The following is a 20,809-nucleotide window of genomic DNA, read 5'->3' as shown; positions in this document are numbered from 1 at the left end:
CCCAGGGACCACATCTTTATAAGGACCCTCTCGTAATCGCTTCTGCTTCTCCCTCCTTGCTGTTTCCCCACCTGAATCTCTCAACCTTGCTCAGATGATAATGCTCACCGGCTCCACGCTGACACAGCAGGAAATGAACAAGTCACCAATCTCCAGTAGTATTATTCATCTGCTAAGTGGAGATGATAAACCCCCCATCTTACCTAGTTCTTTCAGATGGCTTAGTATAGCAAGGCACCAGAAAATTACAAGGAGCTGTAAGAGAAGATAGTGCTATTATTATAATGGTCCCAATGACTCTGGCAGTGAGTTAGGCCCTGCACAATTTGCTGATCCCTGACCACTGAGTGCCCCATGGGCTGAAATGCCTCCAAAATCACCCTTGGGTTTATTTGGATGGGAAAAACCAAAGGAGGTGGCTTCTCATCTTCCGCCCTCTGTTTATGTATCCCCTCCCTGTCCTCTCCCTGTCTTTCACTCGGCCACAGGTGAAGTGTGTCCGATACTGGCCGGATGACACAGAGGTCTATGGAGACATTAAAGTCACCCTAATAGAAACAGAGCCCCTGGCAGAATATGTCATCCGCACCTTCACAGTCCAGAAGGTAAGTTTCCCTTTTCTTGGGAAGTCCCTCTTTTAAGCCAGTTGGTTGTTCTATTCATTCAGACAGTGTAAAGCAAGGGTCTGATTTGTGCCCAGCTGGTGAGATTCAATAGTCAGCACAATAGACTTTGTAATGAACTCCTCAACTAGAGAGACAAACAGACTTCAACAGACAACATAGTGGGCCAAGAATATGATACATTCTTATGGAAGCTATAAGGTACCAAAGGATGAAGGCAGAAATCTACAGGGGAACAAGAAATTTAAATGTACCCCATTATATACCCCTAAAGCCAAAGTAATTTATAGTAATTCCCCTTACTGTCTGACACATTCTAAACATTGTTTGGCTTCACTTCCCTTGTCTATAACACTGAGGTAATAATAGTATGGCTGACTTGAGAAATAAATTAATAAATGTATGGATATGGTCAAAGGAGTGACTGGGACATCACTGGTACTTAGTAAATGCCAGCTGTTATTTTCAATATTTTTTCCCAGATTTTAGTCAGAGATGTCTCTTCTAAGAAGACTTCTCTGATTTCTTCTCCTCTCCAATCATGTTAGAGAATTCCTTCCTATACTTTAGTACAGTGGTTCTCAACCTGTGTAATACCATCAGAACTATCAGGTATTTGCCCATATTAAAATGTATAACAGTAGCAAAATTACAGTTATGAAGAAGCAATGAAAATAAGCTTATGGTTGAGGGCCACCTCAACATGAGGAGCTGTATTAAAGGGTCACAGCATTAGGAAGCTTGAGAACCACTGCCCTAGGAGATCTATCCACATAGACGTCTTCCTTACTCAGTGAGGTCAGGAGCTGTTCCAGGGGCAGCCACCGTGGCTTAAATCACTTCTTCAAAGGGTCTAGCACACATCCAGGAAAAGATGACCCTTGGTAAGTATTATGTAACTTGAGAAAAAAAAATAGATGTATACTAGCTCTAACTAAAAAAATGCTCTGAATGTCTACTAAAGACATGCAAGCAAAACACTCATACGCATAAAAATAAATAAATATGTTAATTCATTTTAAAGATGTTCTCCAAGAAATTACTGGTTTCACATTTTCTGAAAGTAGCTGAGCAGAGTTACTGTGAATTAACGCCCATCCACCCAGCAAGGGCCTCATTCTTCCCACCCCCCTGCACCACATCACCCTGGGAGAGTAATGAAGGAAGCAGGTGAAAGAACAGAGGCCCATTCTCTCCTCAGAAAGGCTACCATGAGATCCGGGAGCTTCGCCTCTTCCACTTCACCAGCTGGCCTGACCATGGTGTTCCCTGCTATGCCACTGGTCTTCTGGGCTTTGTCCGACAAGTCAAGTTCCTCAATCCCCCAGAAGCCGGGCCTATAGTGGTCCATTGCAGGTGAGTCAACTCTCCATCCCCATCCTGCAACCAACGGGACCTCTGTGGATTTGCTCTGTGGGTGAGGGTGGTACTATCTTGTCTCAGGGTCTTGTTTTTTTTTGGCTTTAAGACTCCTCCTCCTATGGCCCAGAGCCTTGCCACCTTCTGAGGAGACCTGGCTCCTGAGGTTCAACAACAACAGCAGTAGTGGTTAAGTTACTGTTATGGTTGTTACCCCAAGGGACACAATGGGGCTTAGCAGCACCTGATATGCCTACCACGTATATCTGCTCATATTATTTTACTTTGCATCTAACCTTGATAGATGAGTAACATTCTTATCACTCACACTTTACAATAGGGAAACTGAGGCACAGAGATGATAGAGAAAGCCGGAAAATGTCAAAGCTGATATTGTCAGCATGTTCTCTGGAGCTTCCTAGCAGCAACTTGACATGGGACACCTTGGTATAAGCATGTGTTTCTTCACTCTTATTATTTTTAAAATCAGCTCCAGGCCTGCAGGGCCCTTAATAGAGAGCAAGTAGCCAGCATCAGGTTCCCCTTATTACTGAGACAGGAAATTTTTAGCTTTGACCTAGAAAGTCACTTTGAGCATAAGTGGCATTGGAGCCTCCTAAATGGAGATGAAGTACTGTGTCAAGAACATTTGGAATTGGAAGAAGGTACATGTCCAGACCTGAAGGCCACAGAGTCTGTATCCCCCTCCTTCCCACTACCCTTCCATTTTAGTATGACCTTGGGCTCAGCACATCTTCTTACACCTTGTATGACTCAGCCATCTCATCCTTCTTGGCAATGTTTGTGTCAGTCAAGAGGCCAGAGGAGACTCTGCAAATGTCTCAGAGCCAGCCCCTCCCTCACATAGCATCCCTTTGTGTTCTCCACAGCTGTAGATACAAAACCAACCACACTTCACGGGTAAAAACTGAGAGTTTAGCCGACACCTCTGCACTGTGAGCATCTGGCATGGATTCTCTGCTTTGCCTCTCTCTCATTGCAAAGAGCAGAGGGTCCTTTAGCATCTAAGCTTGGTACCCAGCTCCCAACAGCAGCCAGAGATGGGGAGGGCTAGAGGAAGGGAGACAATGGCAAGTAGTCATGAGACTCTCTGCCACTTGGGGTCCTGGGTGTGGTGGTCTGTGCCTGTAAAGTCACTGTAAAGTATTTAAGCAGAGTGGTACCTTCTCCTGGGGCTGTTATGGCTTGGCTAATGCACACTAACTACCTGAAAGGATTCCAAGCCACTCTCCCAGACTCTTACCATCATCCTATGCCCCAGACAAGGCATAACAAATACTTTAGGACAGTAAGTGTCTTTTAGTAATCTTCTTATCCCTACTCTTAATCATGGCATCCAGGGTATCATGGATGCCTGATAAATATTCGTGGAATATAAGTAGTCAGGCACAAAACTAAGCAATTTACATGCATTATGCTTCTAAAATGAAGTTTAATGTAATTTACATATGTTGTACTATTAATGCTAAGAGGTATATGGCCTGTTTCATTTTATGAATGAGAATAGTGAGACCCAACGAGATGAAGTCATTTGCCCAAGGTCACACAGCTAGTAAGTAACAGAGCCAAGATTTAATCTCAGAATCTCAAATTCCATGTGTTTAACCATTAGTTTATTCTAGAAAAACAAACAGAAAACAAAATACATATGCACATGAGCATGTGCACGGACACACACACACTCACACACACACACACACACACACACACACACACAAAGTTCAGACTTTTCAAAATCTCTTCCAGGAGGCAGGAACTAAAGCTTACCAACACCAAGCACCTTATTCACTGATACTGGAACTGGAGCCAGTATTCAAATCCAGTGATACCAGTTCATTCCCATGAGATATATTGAGGATGAGGCTTTGGGAAAGAGATGAATGAATGTATGACTATCTTCTATCTATCTATCTATCTATCTATCTATCTATCTATCTATAGAATAGAGACAGAGATAGATATAGTGATTCCTTCCCAATCTCCAGATCCAGTTCTGTTTAATTCTTTTTGAAGGTTCTGGAGTTTCATAGGGACAGGTATTTTGAGGCAAGATTAAGTCAGACTGCACTCAGTTTGAACTATGGCGATTTACCACAAATGAGGACTGCTTCCAAGGGGTTTGGTTTCCAGACCACCACTGATGCAGGCCCAGCTGGCCATTGCTTCACGGCCAGTGTTGCTTTAGTATCTCATTGATTTCCGAGTTGTTAGACAAAGACATTTGTTTCCACAGGGTAAGTAAAGTGTGAAACCACCATCAGTGTGGGATTCCTTCACAATCTGTCCTGTTTTCCCTTCCAAAACTGTGCACAGTATAGGCCAGCATTCTGTGATTCTGCCGTATTGTTTTAGATCCCAGAGATAATCTGGGAAAATCTATTGTGTTCCTGGGAGTTTTGTGGAATCCTCTTGCTATTCTGTGTCTTGCTTGAGATTCTCCTGTTAAAGCTTGTCAATAATGAGAAACTGATTCTCTGTTGGGGACCCTGGGACTTGATGCCCTCATCAAGGCTGTCAGCTGCTCCAGTATAATGATGTGCCTGACTCATGACTCTGAAGAAGCCACTAAGGAAGCCACCACAAATGGGTCAACTGCAGGGCCTTGAAGAGGAGAGTCCAGATCTACTCTCTGCCTTTGACACAGTTCAGAGCTCTCTGGTCTCTGTCTATCTCACTCTCTGTATCCATCAACCCATTTGTTGACGAGAGAGAGAGAGAGAGAGAGAGAGAGAGAGAGAGAGAGAGAGAGAGAGGAATAAAAGAGAGGGGAGAGGGCAAAAAGACATGTTTACTAGGAAGGCTCTAGTATGCCAGGTACAGTGCACATCTTATTAAGAAAGGTAGCAGAAATTCTCGACTGCCTCAGAGAACTCTCAGCTCTCTCATTTGCCGCTCTTTGACCTCAGGCTACAAGTTCTCTATGGCTCAGTTTCTCACCAATGAAATGGGATGAGAGACTTGCCTATCACCTCGTAGGAAAGTCCAAATTCAAATTTGTAAAGCACTTGTACAACAGTGTGTTATACAAAAAGTAATCCATAAGCATTTGCTATACATGTAAAACAAAATAGATCCTGAAAACAACCTCCAATGGTAAGCATCACTCTCCCATCTAATAGAGGGTGGGATCATTTGATCACGTGTTCAGTATAGCATGGGATTATTGGGGTCCCAACCATTCCATCTGACTTCTGCAACACACTGCCTTTCAGCAAGACTTTTGCGATAGGGCTAACTGGTAGGGGCCTTGTCATCATAATCCATCCCATCCCAAGATCCCGACTACACACCAAACTTCTCTTCCAGTGCTGGAGCCGGAAGGACTGGCTGCTTCATTGCCATCGACACCATGCTCGACATGGCTGAGAATGAAGGGGTTGTGGACATCTTCAACTGTGTGCGTGAGCTCCGGGCACAGAGGGTCAACCTGGTGCAGACAGAGGTTAGTCCTGGTTAGCCCTGAGCCAGCTAGTTACTTAGAACCTTGACCAAGGAGAAGCATAGTGGGATGGAAGCTCGTTATGGAGAAGTCCTGCAGAAAGAGATGTGCCTGTATAACTATTGGTACAGGTTGCCTATATAACTCGCTATGGTAAGATGTCCAGAACAATGCTGGCAGTCTCTGGTACAGGAACTTGTGGAAGCATTAACTATTAAATTATCCGTCTCTACGGTAACCCAAGTAAGACTGAATGACAGTTGTTAGAGATGGTGTTTGAGCCTTGAATGAGGGAATGAAGAGGGAGAGGAAGTATTGATACTTATGGAATGCCTGCTTTATGCCAAGAACTCAGACATACCTTAATAGAAATGGCTTAATCAACATAGTGATTTTTTACATTTATTTATTTCATTTTATGTATCTAAGTGTTTTGTCTGCATGTATGTAAGTATACCACATGTGTGCCTGATGCCCCCAGAGATTAGAAGGTCCTGTTGGATTATAGTTAACTCAGTCATTCTGGATTTCTGACGGGGTTGAAAACTTATAGCCTCATAGCCAATTCTGGCTATTTACCTTGAGAGAAAAGATTTGAGTGTATGGTCATCAGCTGACATTCATCCTAAAGCCAAGGAAAAAGCCAGGTTCAGAACTAAATGTTTTAGTTAGGAGAGACGACAGAGGTTCTGGTTAGTCAACAAAATGATGGACTGGGTATTAAGACTATCTTATACCTCACGGGTACAAATTGGCATAATTATGCTCTAATTGTATTTTGAGAGAAAAGTTTCATTTTAACAGGAAGGGTGATATGTAGAAGGAACTAAGGTGGGAGGAGTACTGAGAGGAAGAGAAGGAGTAAGAAGAGGAGGAGAAGAAGGAGAGGAGAAGCTAGGTGATGAGAGAGAGAAAGAGGGGGGAGACAGGGAGGCAGATGTTCATGTATCTCCACCAGTCAAAGATAGTTGATATATCTAGGTTGGGTAGTGGGTTACACCTCTGATTGAGCAATACCAAACTTATAAAGCCTATGATTAACATTTTTTTAAAAAATGTATATGTGCAAAAAGGAAAAGGGGGCATGGGATAGAGGTTTTCTAAGGGGGAGAATGGGGAAAGGGGATGGCATCTGAAGTGTAAATAAAATATCTAATAAAAAAGAAGAAAATAAAAGAGATGCAAAAAAAAAAAAAAAAAGGTCCTGTTGGGTCTCCTAGAACTGGAGTTACCATGGTTATGAACCACCATGTAGGTGCTGGGACCCAAACCCTGCTCTTCTGCAAGAGTAGCAAGTTCTCTTAACTACTGAGCCATCTCTCCAGCCCAAAATTCTTGAGAACATTGGCTTGAGCTAAAGGCTGAGGCATCCTAGAGAGACATACATAATCCTTGCCTTCAGGGAAAGGCAGACACCCAGGTTTTTTCTGTCTAGCTGGAGAGCCCAATGCCTGAGGATAATACAACTAAAACTATCTGAATTGTCACCTACAGTGCACCAAGGAGTGTGCATGCTTTATATCTAGGATATTTTCCCTGTTCTTCACAGCCCATGATGTATCTTCTACTCACATCTCCATTCTATCAGTGAATAGGACACTGAGAAATCATTTATCTAAGACTTCACTCCGATAAACCGTAGGACCCATGCTCTTTGTTCTGAACCACTCTCTCCTGTTAATCAAGTTTTCTGTCTATCCCACTCCTGCATGCCTTGGGTTGTTGTTCCATAGCAAGTCAATCTTTTGGTCCTAGTTAAGGCTGTAGATATTCTAGCAGATCTAGAACCCATGGGAGCTGCACCAATATCAACCCTGCAAATGATTACCATGGTTTTAGGTACAACAGTCCCTGCACATGCTCATTGAAAGTTCCATCATACTAGAATCTACTACAGGCTCTGAAAGAGCCCACAGGCTAATTCTCAGGTCTATCTCACTAGAGCCAAGACCACTGTGCTGTCTGTGCTTAGTTAGTCCCATGCCTACAGAAGGCAGTTGCTTTAGGTAGAATCAAAAACATGGCCCTCAATGTCAGGCAGGGAAACATTTAAATATAAATGCATCATGATACATCCCAATAAAAAGCACTTTATTTAAAGGGGCCAAATTTGTGTCAAAGTAAAAGCCCCCCAGCAAACACAGTAAAGACCTAGAATTGATAATGAGCATAGGCTTGATAGATTTAAAAAATACTTAATGGAAAGAAGAAAACATGAGACTATAGTAAAGGAGAGGAATTTCATCAGAAGAGAAAAGTGGGTCCCAAGAAGCAGGATGGAGAGGATGGGGCACAAATTTTAGGATCAGACCCTGAGATGCAGCTTTCAGCACAAGCTGTCTCTTCGGAGGCAAACCCAAGACACTGTGGTTGTTGAGTGCAAAGTGGGATAAGACAGAAATAAACTAAGTGTAGTTTATTGTGCTGTAACATCTGAAACCCAGTCCTGCTGGCAACTCCTGAGAGAAAGTGTGGACCACATTTCTCTAAACTATCCCACAGAAGAAGAGAAAAACCTTGGGGTTTTATCCCCAAGTATTTACCTGTCGTTTTTTGTTTGTCCTAAGCATAAGACTAAGTACACTCTGGGGAGTACGAAGAAAGCCCCCCAGCAGAGAAGAGTAGGGTTTTTGCAGCTAGCAGCTTCAGGATGAGCACTGATGATGTGAGTGGAACCCCTGGAGCACCTGTGATGGCATGTGTTCACATTTCTCATCCTTATCAGTGACTCTGCTGTCCCATCCTGTATGAGGGAGAAATTCACTGTATAGCTCAATCACTGTAAAACACTGGCGACTTAGACCTTTGGGTTACAGGATAAAAACTAAGGATTCTGCAGTATAAATCATGTCTTTCTTTGTTACTGCAAGATTCATTCAGTGTGGACCAATTCTCGCAGACAATTGTTCTCACTGGAGCCTTCTTCCCCTCCCCTTGACCTTGCAGGAGCAGTACGTATTTGTGCATGATGCCATCCTGGAAGCATGCCTCTGTGGCAATACTGCCATCCCCGTGTGTGAGTTCCGCTCTCTCTACTACAACATAAGCAGGCTGGACCCGCAGACCAACTCCAGTCAGATCAAAGACGAGTTTCAGGTATGGACAAAGGCGATGTTCAGGAACTTGGTTGCTCTGAGTTGTCCTAACAAATTCCCACAGCCTGGGTAACTTACTCATCAGACATTTGCTTTTCACATCTCTGAAAGCACTGAAGCCCAAAGCAAGCTACCAGCAAATCTAGTATCCGGGGAGAGCTCAGACACGACTGTGGTTTGTGAGTGGCTATTTCCTTACAGTTTCACAAGGCATGTGTGTTTTTTCATAGGGACACTGATTCCTAGCTACCTCCTCCTATGCTCTGCTGGGAGCTGGGATAGCAGATTATGGGGCAGGGTGCATAAGGAAATGTGTGTGTGTGTGTGTGTGTGTGTGTGTGTATGTGTTGTCAGTCAATCTATAGTAATGATCCAGGCAACTTGAAATACATATTATGAGCTTTTCTTGATAAGTTTGGTATGTGCTAGAGTGTGTGTGTGTGTGTGTGTGTGTGTGTGTGTGTGTGTGTGTGTGTGTGTGTGTGTATCTGCAGTGCCCAGCAGCTGTGGAAAGCTTTTCTCACCATCAGATTGCACAGTCATTAGCAACTATTAACCAATCACTCAATGATGGCTGACATTTGTTTTTCCGCTGTGATTATGCTATTGAACCGAGGTCTTAGTTAATTCTTGTTGATGTTGTGGAATGGACAGAAGTTTATAAGCTGGTGTGAATTTCATGCTTCTTTGAATCTGGAGGGACTCTATCCTCAGTGTTTTCTCCACAAATTTCATTCCGTGGACACGGGATTTTGTTGGAAATGAAGACTCTTGGGCTCCACCCAAACCTACTGAATTACAACCTACAATTTAACGGGATCTGCGTATGCATGTTAAGCCTTAAACCATCTCTTAGAGCATGGCTCAGACATCACAGATCCACACCTTTGGAATCAGGATGTTCAAAACTGCAGCTTTGGGCTGAGAGGCCTGAATATGAATGAATGAATGAATAAATGAATGAATGAATAGAGGGCACTAAAGTTCTGGGCATAGCACTGAGTGAAAAGCTAGAGTTTAACCCTTCATCCTATGGCCAAGACCATGACATGTCTGGGCAATGGTACAGTTTGAACTGGGCAGGAGGAAGCAAGTAAATCCCAGGCTCATACTATTCCAGTCAGGCTGATATTTTAGGACTCCTTTAAACGAATAATCTTTATTGTCTCAGGGCAGGGACAGCATGCCAAGTGTCAGAGCAATAGAAGGTACACAACCCTGGACATTCCACATAGGATCTAGTCTATTGGCTGGTACAGATCTGGTCCCTAACTGTGTGAGACTCACCCTACAGAGCACAGCCTTGCAATTTTGTAGATCTACTAGTTTACCCCACAAGGCCCCTTATCACCTTGAGCAGTACATCCTAGCATCAGTCTATAGTCCTTCCATGTTAACACTGAGATGAGTCCTGGTAAATCACTTCCTTCCTTCCAGGACACTTTAAGTTGTGTTTAACATTCATTAGAGATTCTCCAACCCATTCCCTACCATATGCCCTTCTGGCTGGCCCTCCCTTAATGCTGTGCTAGCTCAGTTTAACAACAGTTCAAATGGTTGGCAGGTGTTGTCAGCCCATGGCTTAGCTTGTGTTTGGGCATGCTGCCCCTGCAGCCTTGGCATCTTGAAGGTGTCACAAAGCTACTGGCAAAGACTCTTAGCCCAGAAGTCCTATAGCAGCAAGCAGGATATAATGGAATATCGCTGTCATGGGAGAAGCATGGGTTTAGGGAAAGAGGTGGCAGAGCCAAGCTTGGAGGGTAGATAAGATAAACTGGGATGTCAATTCCCTTAGATACAGTCGCCTCTACTCACCTTTGTACTCCACAGACGCTCAACATTGTGACACCTCGTGTGCGGCCTGAGGACTGCAGCATTGGGCTCTTACCCCGGAACCATGATAAGAATCGGAGCATGGATGTCCTGCCTCTGGACCGCTGCCTACCCTTCCTCATCTCAGTAGATGGAGAATCCAGCAACTACATCAATGCAGCACTGATGGATGTAAGCTGAGCCCTGGCAGGAAGCTCTTGGGAGCCATTAGAGAAAAAGTGCTTTCCCAACATGGAGATGGCTGAATCCCAGAGCCTAACTGGCCACCTTGATTCTACCAGCTTCCTCAGTAGTGTGTCCCAGAAGGAAACTGTCCCCTACTGTGGTTTGAAATTAAGGCAATGTTCTGCCCCAGTGTTCCCATGCCTCTGCCTCATTTGCCTTACCCCTGTGTCTTTGGGCATTTTCTGGCTATCACAATCGCACCTTCAGGGTCTGCAGATGCTTGCAGCAGTGTGAATCACGGACATTCCATGCAGCAGGAGAGACTAAGATACTGAGGAAGATGTGCTGAGGCTGTTCCAGAGAGCTGATAGCAAAGCTGGAGCTCCTAGCTTCTGCTCTCAAATTCATTAATTGTGCCTGCCTTGTTGGTTTGATCCACTAAGACATGGGCACCTTGGCTTCTAAGGCTCAAGACCAAGAGCACTATTGCCTGATTGGGGATGAGCAATTCCAGGGTCCTCTCCTCACCTTTCCCCACTGTGAGGTCATGGTCATCCAGCTCATGCAGTGGTCCAGCTATCTTCTCACTTACAGACACTAGAGTATTCACTTCCTGAATCAAGACCATTACCTCTCTGACCTCTGATTGTCCCATGTGTTCTAAGTTTTGGAAACAATGAAGTAATCCAAGGTCAATTCCCAACTAAGTTCTCAAAAAGCCTGTTCTGGCTTCAGCTCACAGGTGCTTACATTTTCCTAGCTGAGTGTAGAAGCTGGGAGTTGTGTCTGGATCATGTTAAGTAGTTAGAATTGCTCAAAAAGGAAGAAAGACATCTGGTATTAGCTTAAGGCCTTCTAAGATCTTCCTCCCCCCCTCTGTCTCTGTCTCTCTGTCTCTGTATGTATGCTGTCTCTGTCTGTCTCTGTGTGTCTGTATCTGTGTATCTCTCTCTGAGTCTCTCTCTATCTCTGTCTCTCTGTGTATTTCTGTGTATGTATGTGTGTCTATCTCTGTACATTTCTGTGTCTCTGTCTTTCTCTCTCTGAGTCTGTCTGCTTATCTCTCTCTCTCTGAGTCTGTCTGTATCTGTGTCTCTGTTTATGTCCTTCTGTCTCTCTCTCTCTGTGTGTGTGTGTGTGTGTGTGTGTGTGTGTGTCTGTCTGTCCCCCCAATCTCTGTCTCTCTCTCTCTGAGCCACTTCTATCATTATCCCTCATCCTCCTAGCATCCTCTCTCTGCCTTCTTCATCCAAGCAAGAATTAAGGAAGCTCCTGGCCTCTGCTTTGCAGGTTAGATGCTGCCTGGAGTCAAATGCCTTATGCCAAGCTCTGATTCTGATTGTTTTCTCTTTGTCCACAGGGCATTTCTCTCGTGAGTCATCACTGTGGCCTTTGCCTTTCTTATATTAAAAAAAAAAAAAAAAAAATCCTTATCTGTATTCCAGTTTAGTCTGTGCATTATCTGGTAACCATAGCAGCTTTGCCTCTAGCAGAAAAATATGAAGTCCTCTGGGTTAATTTTTAATGTTTCCCTTGGTAAAGGATGATGTTATCCATGAAATGGATTGCTGGCTGATCCCTGAAACCCGGCAGGAGCACAGATCTTGAACATATTTTCAGATAAGACTTTGTCAGCTGTGCTGGCCTAATAGAGCATTTATCACGGAGACAGGGAAAGCCAAGAAAACTAACATTCTCTGAATGTTGGGCTCTGGACTTGAGTCGTCTCATTGGCACTGGAATATTATTCTCCCCATTTTTTGGAGATCTACTGAGGGTCAGGGTATTTTTCATTACTTGTTCAAAACCAACCGGCTTTGAGATGGTGGCACCAAAGACCCAAGCTCCATGCCTCTGTCTTGAAAGCCTGGGTTTTTAATTTAACTTAATTTATTTTATGTATACAAATGTTTGTCTGGCCTGCAGAGACCAGAAGAAGGGTGTGTGTGCCTAGTGCCTATAGCTCCCTGGAAATGGAGACAATTGTGAACCTCCATGTGGATACTGGGAATTGGACCCAGGTCCTCTGGGAAAGCAGCCACTGTTTTTAACCACTGGGCCATCTCAATAGCCTTAGCCTGTATTTTTTTTTTAAGTTTAGAAATGTCTGAAAAGCCATGCTAACATCAGCTTTGAGCTTTGAAACATTTAAAGGGTCTGTCCCCCAATACCCCTTGCTGCTAGACAATCCACTGGCCAAGAGAAGGCCCTGGGAAGCAGGAATCCCTAGTGTAGACATGATAAATATGTCTACAAGGCCTTGCTATGGTATTTCTGAGTGTCCATCCTTCTCTCCTCATTTCCTTCTAGTACAGCATCTCTGACTCAGACCTAGACCAGCTACCTTGAAAATGTGTTGAAACAATGGCTGATTTTCAGGTCTCACAAGCTAACAATGAAGTAGAGATACTACTCAATCTTTCCAAATATCTACCTCTGGGGTAGTATGTCACATGGGGTCTACACGAAGCTTCAAAGCTTACACTGGACTCCCCCCATTCTCTGGGCTTCAGTGTCTCTGTCTATAACACAAGAGCAAATTAATATATTTATTAATGCAGTGTTGTCATTGATTCTAATATGAAATTAATGTATTTACCCATGCTAGGTTGTGATTGTGTCTAGTGTGTGCCACCTAGACACACTACTGATGAAAAAGAAAACGTATGTCGGGAATGTTTCCACCCTGCAGTGAACTTGCTTACTTGTTTTGTTTGTTTGGTTGGTTGGTTGGTTGGTTGGTTGGTTCGTTTTGGTTTTTTTAAGATTTATTTTTATTAGTTTTGATTATGTATAGGTGTGTGCCTACCTGTAATTAGGTATGCTCACATATATAAGTGTGGTGCCTCTAGAGCCCAGAGGCATCACATCCCATCAAACTGGAGTACAAAGAGTTGTGAGCTGCCCAATGCGCATGCTGGGTACCAAATTCAGGTCCTCTGGAAGAGCAGCAAGTGCTCTCAACCACTGAGCAATCTCTTTAGCCCTAATTGCCAAGTGTTGTTTGTTTGTTTTTAATTTGCATACCACATACATCATATGACAACCCTCCCTCTAGATTTAAGTTTCATTTTCTAGAGAAAGAACTTTGAAAACATCCAGATTTCCCCCAGTTCTTAGTGTCTGACTCCCTACCATGATATTAAAAATAAGAATGGATAACAAATGGGAGGACAGTGACAGATGAATGAGTACATGAGTGAGTCATACCTTACAAGGGGCAAAACTGAGTTTGACCCTCTGGTCCACATGACTCTGATGCCTGGCTGCCTCTTCTGCCTCATGGGCTAAAGGACACAATGTCATCTCTGGCCAAGCTAGCTCAGCTCTTAATCTGTCCCAGAGGCAGGAGTGATCCCTGTAATATGATGCCTCTCTGAAGCCATTGGTCCCGTCCTCAGCATCATAGGTACAGGAACTTGTGGGATCCCTGATATGACAAGAGGTGTTTGGGCCAGCAGTACAGTAAACCTGCATCCAGGATTTTTCATTTCATATTGTAATGGTGATTTGCTGAGCTCCGAGACATAAATAATTTATTTGGATAATCCCCATCCTCGTGACACTTTCCTAATGAAATGTCTTCGTTTGGAGGAGAATGTGTTCATTATGGGAAGGTCCCCTTTGCCGCCAGGGCACCGAGAGATAACAGAGCAGGCAGGTGCTGTGTGAAATCTGTTTGGCAGGCTCAGGGCCTCTGGCAGCCATCCCGGCCTCATCATGATCAGAATATCACTGATGGGTATATTTGACTAAACCTGTGTCATTCTTTTGTCAGAGCCACAAGCAGCCTGCCGCCTTTGTGGTCACCCAGCACCCTCTACCCAACACTGTGGCAGACTTCTGGAGGCTGGTGTTTGATTATAATTGTTCGTCTGTGGTGATGCTGAATGAGCTGGACACTGCTCAGGTAGGAGGGGGGCTGTGGGACACTAAAGGTGGGCGGCCCCTGTGGGTTATGATTGGTATGCTATAGACTTGCAAGGACACTCTACGATGGCCCACTGATGGGCATTGTCAGACTGTGAATACCAGGGCATACCCATTCTTCTGCCTGCAGAGTCAAGGAGTCTCCCACTGAATCCTTCACCAATGACTCCCATAAACTAGTCCCCTTGACTATGGGCTTTTTCTAAGTACACCAAAGACAAGACCCTGCTGTTTAAACCTTAGGCACTGGCTAAAGCCTTACTCTAAATCATACAAAGATCAGAAAACCAAGATCACACACACAACACTAAACACTACCAGCCCCAAAGGCTCCTCGCCATGTAGCCTCTGCCGGCAAAACCTGAAGTTTAAACCTAGGACTATTTGCTCCTGACTACCTAGCCAAGCCTTGACTTTATGCCTTAGCTTCTCTCAGTCTTTTAGCTCCTACCACCACGTGCCTATACTTCCCCACACCTGAGACACTGGATGCTCTCTTGGGATAGCCTCTGGATACATTATATGGGGTAGAAGAGATAAAGGTGGCCTTTCAGATTTTTGCCACGATGCTTTTTCTGTGCCTTGAAGGAAACCCAAAGTCATTTGGTGTACTCTTGTGCGAGTGTTGGCCTTGCACTGGCCTTGGGTGGGAATAATTTTTTTTTTCTAAATGGGCTTGAGCTATAGTCTCAGCCATTCAGGAGCTGCCAGTCTTGCTACAGAGACAGATGGGCAAGTTATCCCAGGCTCTTGTGGTTGTGCTGTAATAGAGGTCAGCAATGAAGTGCCATGCTGACCTAGAGCAGGGAGCAATTAATTCTATCCAGAGGGTGAGGAAAGACTTCAAAAGGAAGGTGATTTGGACCTTGAAGGGAGCAGGGAAGGGAGATCTGGTTGTACAGAGGATGAATGGCTAGGAAAGGACTTCTACATAGAACGACAGAGGCAAAGGCAAGGCAGATGGACATACAGATGCTTGTTTGTAGCCAGCTTCAGTTCCAACATACTGGGGCTTATCTAGAGAGAAAGAATGAGGTAAGACTGAAACAAGATAACAGGGCCCAGTCAGCAGAGAGGTTCCTGGTGCAGGAGCCTGGGCCTTGAACTAAAGCACTGATAAAAGTAGACTGTTGTTTGTTAAGTGACAGGATCCTTTCCACCGCTGAAAATTTCATGCAAACCCAGTGAATGAAGCAGAAGTAAGTAGTCAGGGTCTGAGCATGTTAAAGCAGGAGGTGGGGACTCAGAACACCACCCACACTGGTCTTTCATCTGTTCCTCGTAGCCCTTGGCTAGTCAGCCACTTGAATCCCTTTGCAGTATCCAGTCCAGAGGCTCCAGGATAATTAGAAAGCCTTTACTATCCATGGGGGTGGTCCTAGGGTTTCTAACTTGTTTTAGAAGTGGAATCTAGGACCAGAGAGCACATACATAGAGATCAGAGACTGGAGAAAGATGTGACTTTTGTTCAGAGACTGAAGGGTGGGGGATCTGAACAGAGGAAGCAGCTTGAAGGAGACCTAGGGCTAGATGGGAAATCATTTCCAGTGTGAAGTCCACACAGTTCAGGGCGCAGCTGCATGTGAATGTGGTCGAGAAGTCACAGATGGTGGCAGGTGGCTTGTCTGGGTGATCAGACATCCAGGAAGCACCTGGCCAAAATGGAAATGCAGGAAGGTGGGAGGGGTGAACACAGGCAAGAGCAGAGTAGAGGGGGCGTAAAATGAGTATGTGTTGGAACGTGCCCATGAGAGATATCCAGAAGAAGTTTCCTCTAGTCACACAACCCATATTTGTAGAGCATCTGCTACTGCTATTTGCTGGAAGCTATTCTAGGTTCTTGGAATGTATCAGTGAACAACACAGACAAGGTGAAACAAGAATATTCCTGACTCCCGTGCTCTTTCTATTCTAAGGGGGAGAGACTAACCATAAACAACAAATGTTCTATAAGGAATTCAATCATATATTGAGACCCGATGACAAGAAAGCATAAATGAATATTTTAAAACTGCATTGAGGCACAGATGTACTAGGATAGTCAAGGAAGGTCCTGAGAATATATGAACCCAGAGTTGAAGGAGGCTAGAGAGCAAGTCACATGTTCCTCCCAGGGAACAGTGTATCCAGACAGTGTGGCAGGAAAATATCTGATGCTCTCAAGAAACAGCAGAGTAATCCGAGGCCAGAGCATGTGAGATAGCAAGAATCAGTGGTGATATGAGAAGTGTAACAGGGTTATGTGCCATGGGTGACCTCAGTCACCACAGGGAGAACTTGAAACTTCACTCTGCAAAGGATAGGGAGACACAGGAAAACTTGGCAGGAGAATGACATGATTTGACTTTTAAAAGTATCCCTTTGTCTGCTGTGTTGAAAATGGAGGGAGGGAGGTAATGGTGGTTGCTCATAACAAAAGTAGAAAATACAGGAAGTGGTAACAAGAACAGTCAGGCACAGGTGATGGTGGCTTGAGCTGGCTAGTAATATGGTGTAGAGTGTGCATGTATCCCAAAGGTAGGAAGACAAAACATGCTATCTGGTTAAAGATAGGAGATAAAGGATGATGCCAAAATCTGGGCTGAAGGACTAAGGGTTGGGGAGAGAGATAACAGTAGAAAATAAGGTAAATCCCCCTAAGTGAGAGTTCCAGAAAATTCTAGAATCAGACATTATCACCACCTGCTCTACTGTTTGGACAAGTAAGGTAACTTACTTTTATAAAGTGCAAGCAAGGTGGGACCTATAAAAGCCTGTTTGCACTCCTTAAAATTGTAGTTCAATGGCAGAGCAAGTGACCAGCATCTGGAAAGCTCTGGGTTCAATCCCCCACAGAAGAATAAAGGTCTATTTGCTCTTTTTTTTTTTTTTTAATCCACCCCCCCCCTTTTTTTTTTTTTTTTCAAAATTGAAGCTTGGAAACAGAATGAGAATTGTGAAAAAGCTTACTTTGGGGTCTATAATATCAAGGTTGCTGACTCTAGCTTACTCTTTTGGTGAATGATAGATCTTTTAGCCCCAGACCTTGGCACAGCCTTTGAAAACCAAGTCTCTGAATGTAAAAACATCAGGTTCAGAAGTACCCCCCAAGATTGGCTGCTATACACAGCTGGCAAGCATCCCCTGAAACTGGCAGATGAGTAGAGCACTTATTGATATAAATATCACCACAGCAGCTGGGTGCCTTGCAAAAATAAACAGCGATAAAGCATGAGCATCAGAAAGGCCGCCTACGGCACCTGGAGGGGTGGGTCTTTGAAGTGGTATGAGCATCTGCCTGCTAGCATGCTTCTGCCAAGGCAGCCCTACATGTGGCCAGGCCAGCAAGGTGGACAGGTCTGCTTATGCCCTAAGCAGCTCTCAGTTGCTGTCAAGGGAACTAACGGCTCCTCCTGTAGTCTGACTATGAATGCCTCTTGAAGGGTGGTCAAGCTACGCATGGGATGCAGGAAGATATGGACAAGGAGAAGATGCAAGCACCCAGAAGCCTTTATTTCCTTGTACTGCTGTGGAAAGCAGCTCTAAATCCTATGCTCCTTCTTTGAATGGGCCATCTGTAGCCACAGTGTTAGTTTTTTCACAGAAGCTGCTAATCAGAAAATTGTGATCCATGAGAGCTGTTGATAAAAATTCTCAAACCTCTGCCTTCAGCCGCTGGAATTGTTTCTAACTCGTTGACTCTGGGGGCTGGGAAGTAACTTGCTGGATAAAGTTCTTGCTTAGCAATCTGAAGACCAGAGTTCATATCCCCAGAACCATGTAAAGCCAGATACAGTAGTATAATCCCAACATTCCTACCCAAAACTAGGAAGCAGAGGCAGGAGAATCCCCAGAAGCTTGTAGGCCAATAAGCCTGGTGTATTCAACAAAAGACGCTGTCTCATCCAAGGTGGGAGATGAGGACTAACACCGGAGTCTACCCTATGACCTTCACATATACACACGTGCACTGTCTCACACTTCTACTCAGATGCCCCACACATCAGTGTGCACATATACACACTACATAGACATTTTTTAAAACTTTTATTACACTTAGTCAAATTGTTCCTATATGTGTGTGTCAGTCTCCCCTTCTCTCTTTGTCTGAACACATTTATCATGGCTCACTTGTGAAAATCAGACTCCAGCCTGTAGAAGACAGCTTCCTTTCTATCATGTTAGTTCCCAGGATCAATCTCAAGTCATCAGGTTTGTTGGAAACCTTTATGACCATATGACCATGACCAGACCATAGAACACAGGAAAAGGGCATCAGAAAGAAACCTGTTGCTGCTTGGGTGTGTTCGTGTTTGAACACTTGATCTCTATCTGGTGGTAGTGGTAGGAAAGTTACGGAACCTTTAGGAGGTGGCACCTTGCTGGAGAAAGTGCCTGACTAAGAGTCTTGAAATTTTGATCTTCCTGTTCATTTTCTATTTCCTGTGTCATGCATGTAGCCCGCTGCCTCCCATGCCTGTGGTTCCATGCATTCCCTGCCAAAATAAGCCCTTAAATTGCACCTTGTTTGGGGAGTTTGTAGCTGTGATGTGAAAAGTCCTGTGTGGTTATGACATACTATGTAGTGTTTAGAAAGCTTGGGGGATCGTCCATAAAAGGAGTAGATTCTCTCTCGACCTACAAAGGACTCACCATGTGGTATCAAGGTGAGTGGTTTGAGTTGGAGAAATTGTGTCTCAATCAAAGCCCAAAGAAAGCAGGATGTGAAGAGACAAGAAGAAAGGGTTTCATCAGCTTGAGTGGCTCCCAACCCAGAGAGAGGCTCTCAAAGCCTTGTCAGTCATTCGTTTATCCACATACATTTATTGAGAGCTTATCATGGGCAGAGCACAGACCTAGACACAACAGAAGACCAAAGAGATGCCCAAACCTGTGGGTCCCATGAGGCACATGTTGTGGAAAAGGAATGAATCTGTTGCAGGCTGTCTTTGACCAAAAGTAAAATCTCCCTCAGTTGAAATCAGCTTAGCATGAACCTTAAGTGGCTAAAAGGCACAAAGCAAACCAATGGTAGAGATGTATTGTTGGGGTACAACATTATCACAATGCCCTCAAGATCTGCGATGGTAGGAAGACTCATTAAGAATGGCTACTTATCAACCAGGGGGATCAAGGAGGCCCAACCTCAGTTTCATTATCCCCAAATTAATGAATACTTGTGTTTCCAGTTTCCTTGAATGTTAGATTGCTTCAGAATATTGGCAATTTCTTCCTATCATGCTTGTTGCTAATACTAGGGAACACCCTTCATCTCGTTCAGATCTAAGAGATTTTGTAATTCAAGTCACCTTTCAACATTTCTTATGCTTCCCTCCTTGGGTATCACAGTGAGTTACTTTTCTTTTATTGTTCCACGGGCATTACTATCTCAGTAAGCTTCTGTTCTGTAGACCATGTGATAACGTGACCTAATGACAAGCTCTAATCTGAACTCAAAGCCAGAGACTTGGGGTCCTGCATTCTAGACAACAAAATAATCCTCCTTCCACTTTCAAATGCTTTAGATATAGTTCTACGTACTTTCCTGCCAGCTTTATTGACCCTGCTTTGGAAACCACTACTTCCTCCTTGTAGAACTTGAGGTTAAGGCTCAAGCAAAGAAGGGGTGTCAACAAGGACACTTGACCCATCACGAACTTTTGCCCATGACCTCCTGCCAAGGATGATGTGATAAGATGTCCATACTAGTTAAAGACATATTTCCAGTTCCTGGTGTCTGACCATCATCACAGAAGACAGAGGCATTTCCTTTGTAGAGCAAAAGCTCACAGCTGATATAGAAATTCAGTTGCCCAGTTTTCAGACCTGATTATAGAAAGCCTGAGATCAGGTGATGCAAAGCCAGGAGGAACGGTGGAAGATGGATGGGTCTATATGAGTCTATATGAGTCAATGAGTGTGGGGGCTTTCCATGCAAGTGAAAGCTTCTAGAAATGAGGGGGGCAAACATCCCCTTCTCAGGGGAGAGCAAGGTGACATTTCAGAAATGTGTTTGCTGTCACTATGTCCACAAAACAAATATCAGGAATTGATTTATACATTTGACCACTACTTGAGGAAGCACAGCCTAACATGCCAGGCAAATGCACAGGATACCCACTTCTGCACCTCAACCAGCTCAGGTCTGACTTTCTAAGGCTCTGTGCCTCTAGCTCCCTAGAATAGTGGAGGTGACACTGGACCATAGTGGACCATACTCTTAAACTGTGACTCAGAAAAAGATCCTTTTTTTCCCCCCCTTAAGTTTCTTTGGTCAGGATATTTTACTACAGAACAAAAAAAATAGTTAAGATATACCCCAACCCCCAAATTTGTTCCCTTTTCTACAAAATTCAGCTCTTTCC

General features: G+C 44.1%; 1 protein-coding gene across 12 annotated transcripts in view; it reads left to right on the top strand.

Moving 5' to 3' along the window:
- Positions 1–20,809, top strand: part of Ptprt (protein tyrosine phosphatase receptor type T) — a 1,076,931-nt gene that overhangs the window by 1,037,523 nt on the left and 18,599 nt on the right. For all 12 annotated transcript variants that reach the window (XM_076930177.1, XM_076930174.1, XM_034495571.2 and 9 more), the window contains 6 exons: positions 489–605; positions 1,825–1,979; positions 5,310–5,445; positions 8,389–8,538; positions 10,368–10,541; positions 14,314–14,445. In XM_076930177.1, the coding sequence (XP_076786292.1) occupies positions 489–605; positions 1,825–1,979; positions 5,310–5,445; positions 8,389–8,538; positions 10,368–10,541; positions 14,314–14,445 (864 nt within the window). The remainder of the gene's footprint in view (positions 1–488; positions 606–1,824; positions 1,980–5,309; positions 5,446–8,388; positions 8,539–10,367; positions 10,542–14,313; positions 14,446–20,809) is intronic.

The sequence above is a fragment of the Arvicanthis niloticus genome, chromosome 2 (genome assembly GCF_011762505.2).
Source record: "Arvicanthis niloticus isolate mArvNil1 chromosome 2, mArvNil1.pat.X, whole genome shotgun sequence".
NCBI classification, from domain to species: Eukaryota; Metazoa; Chordata; class Mammalia; order Rodentia; family Muridae; genus Arvicanthis; species Arvicanthis niloticus.
The sequence above is the reverse complement of the archived record's forward strand: the minus strand, read 5'-3'. Positions and strand labels throughout refer to the sequence as shown.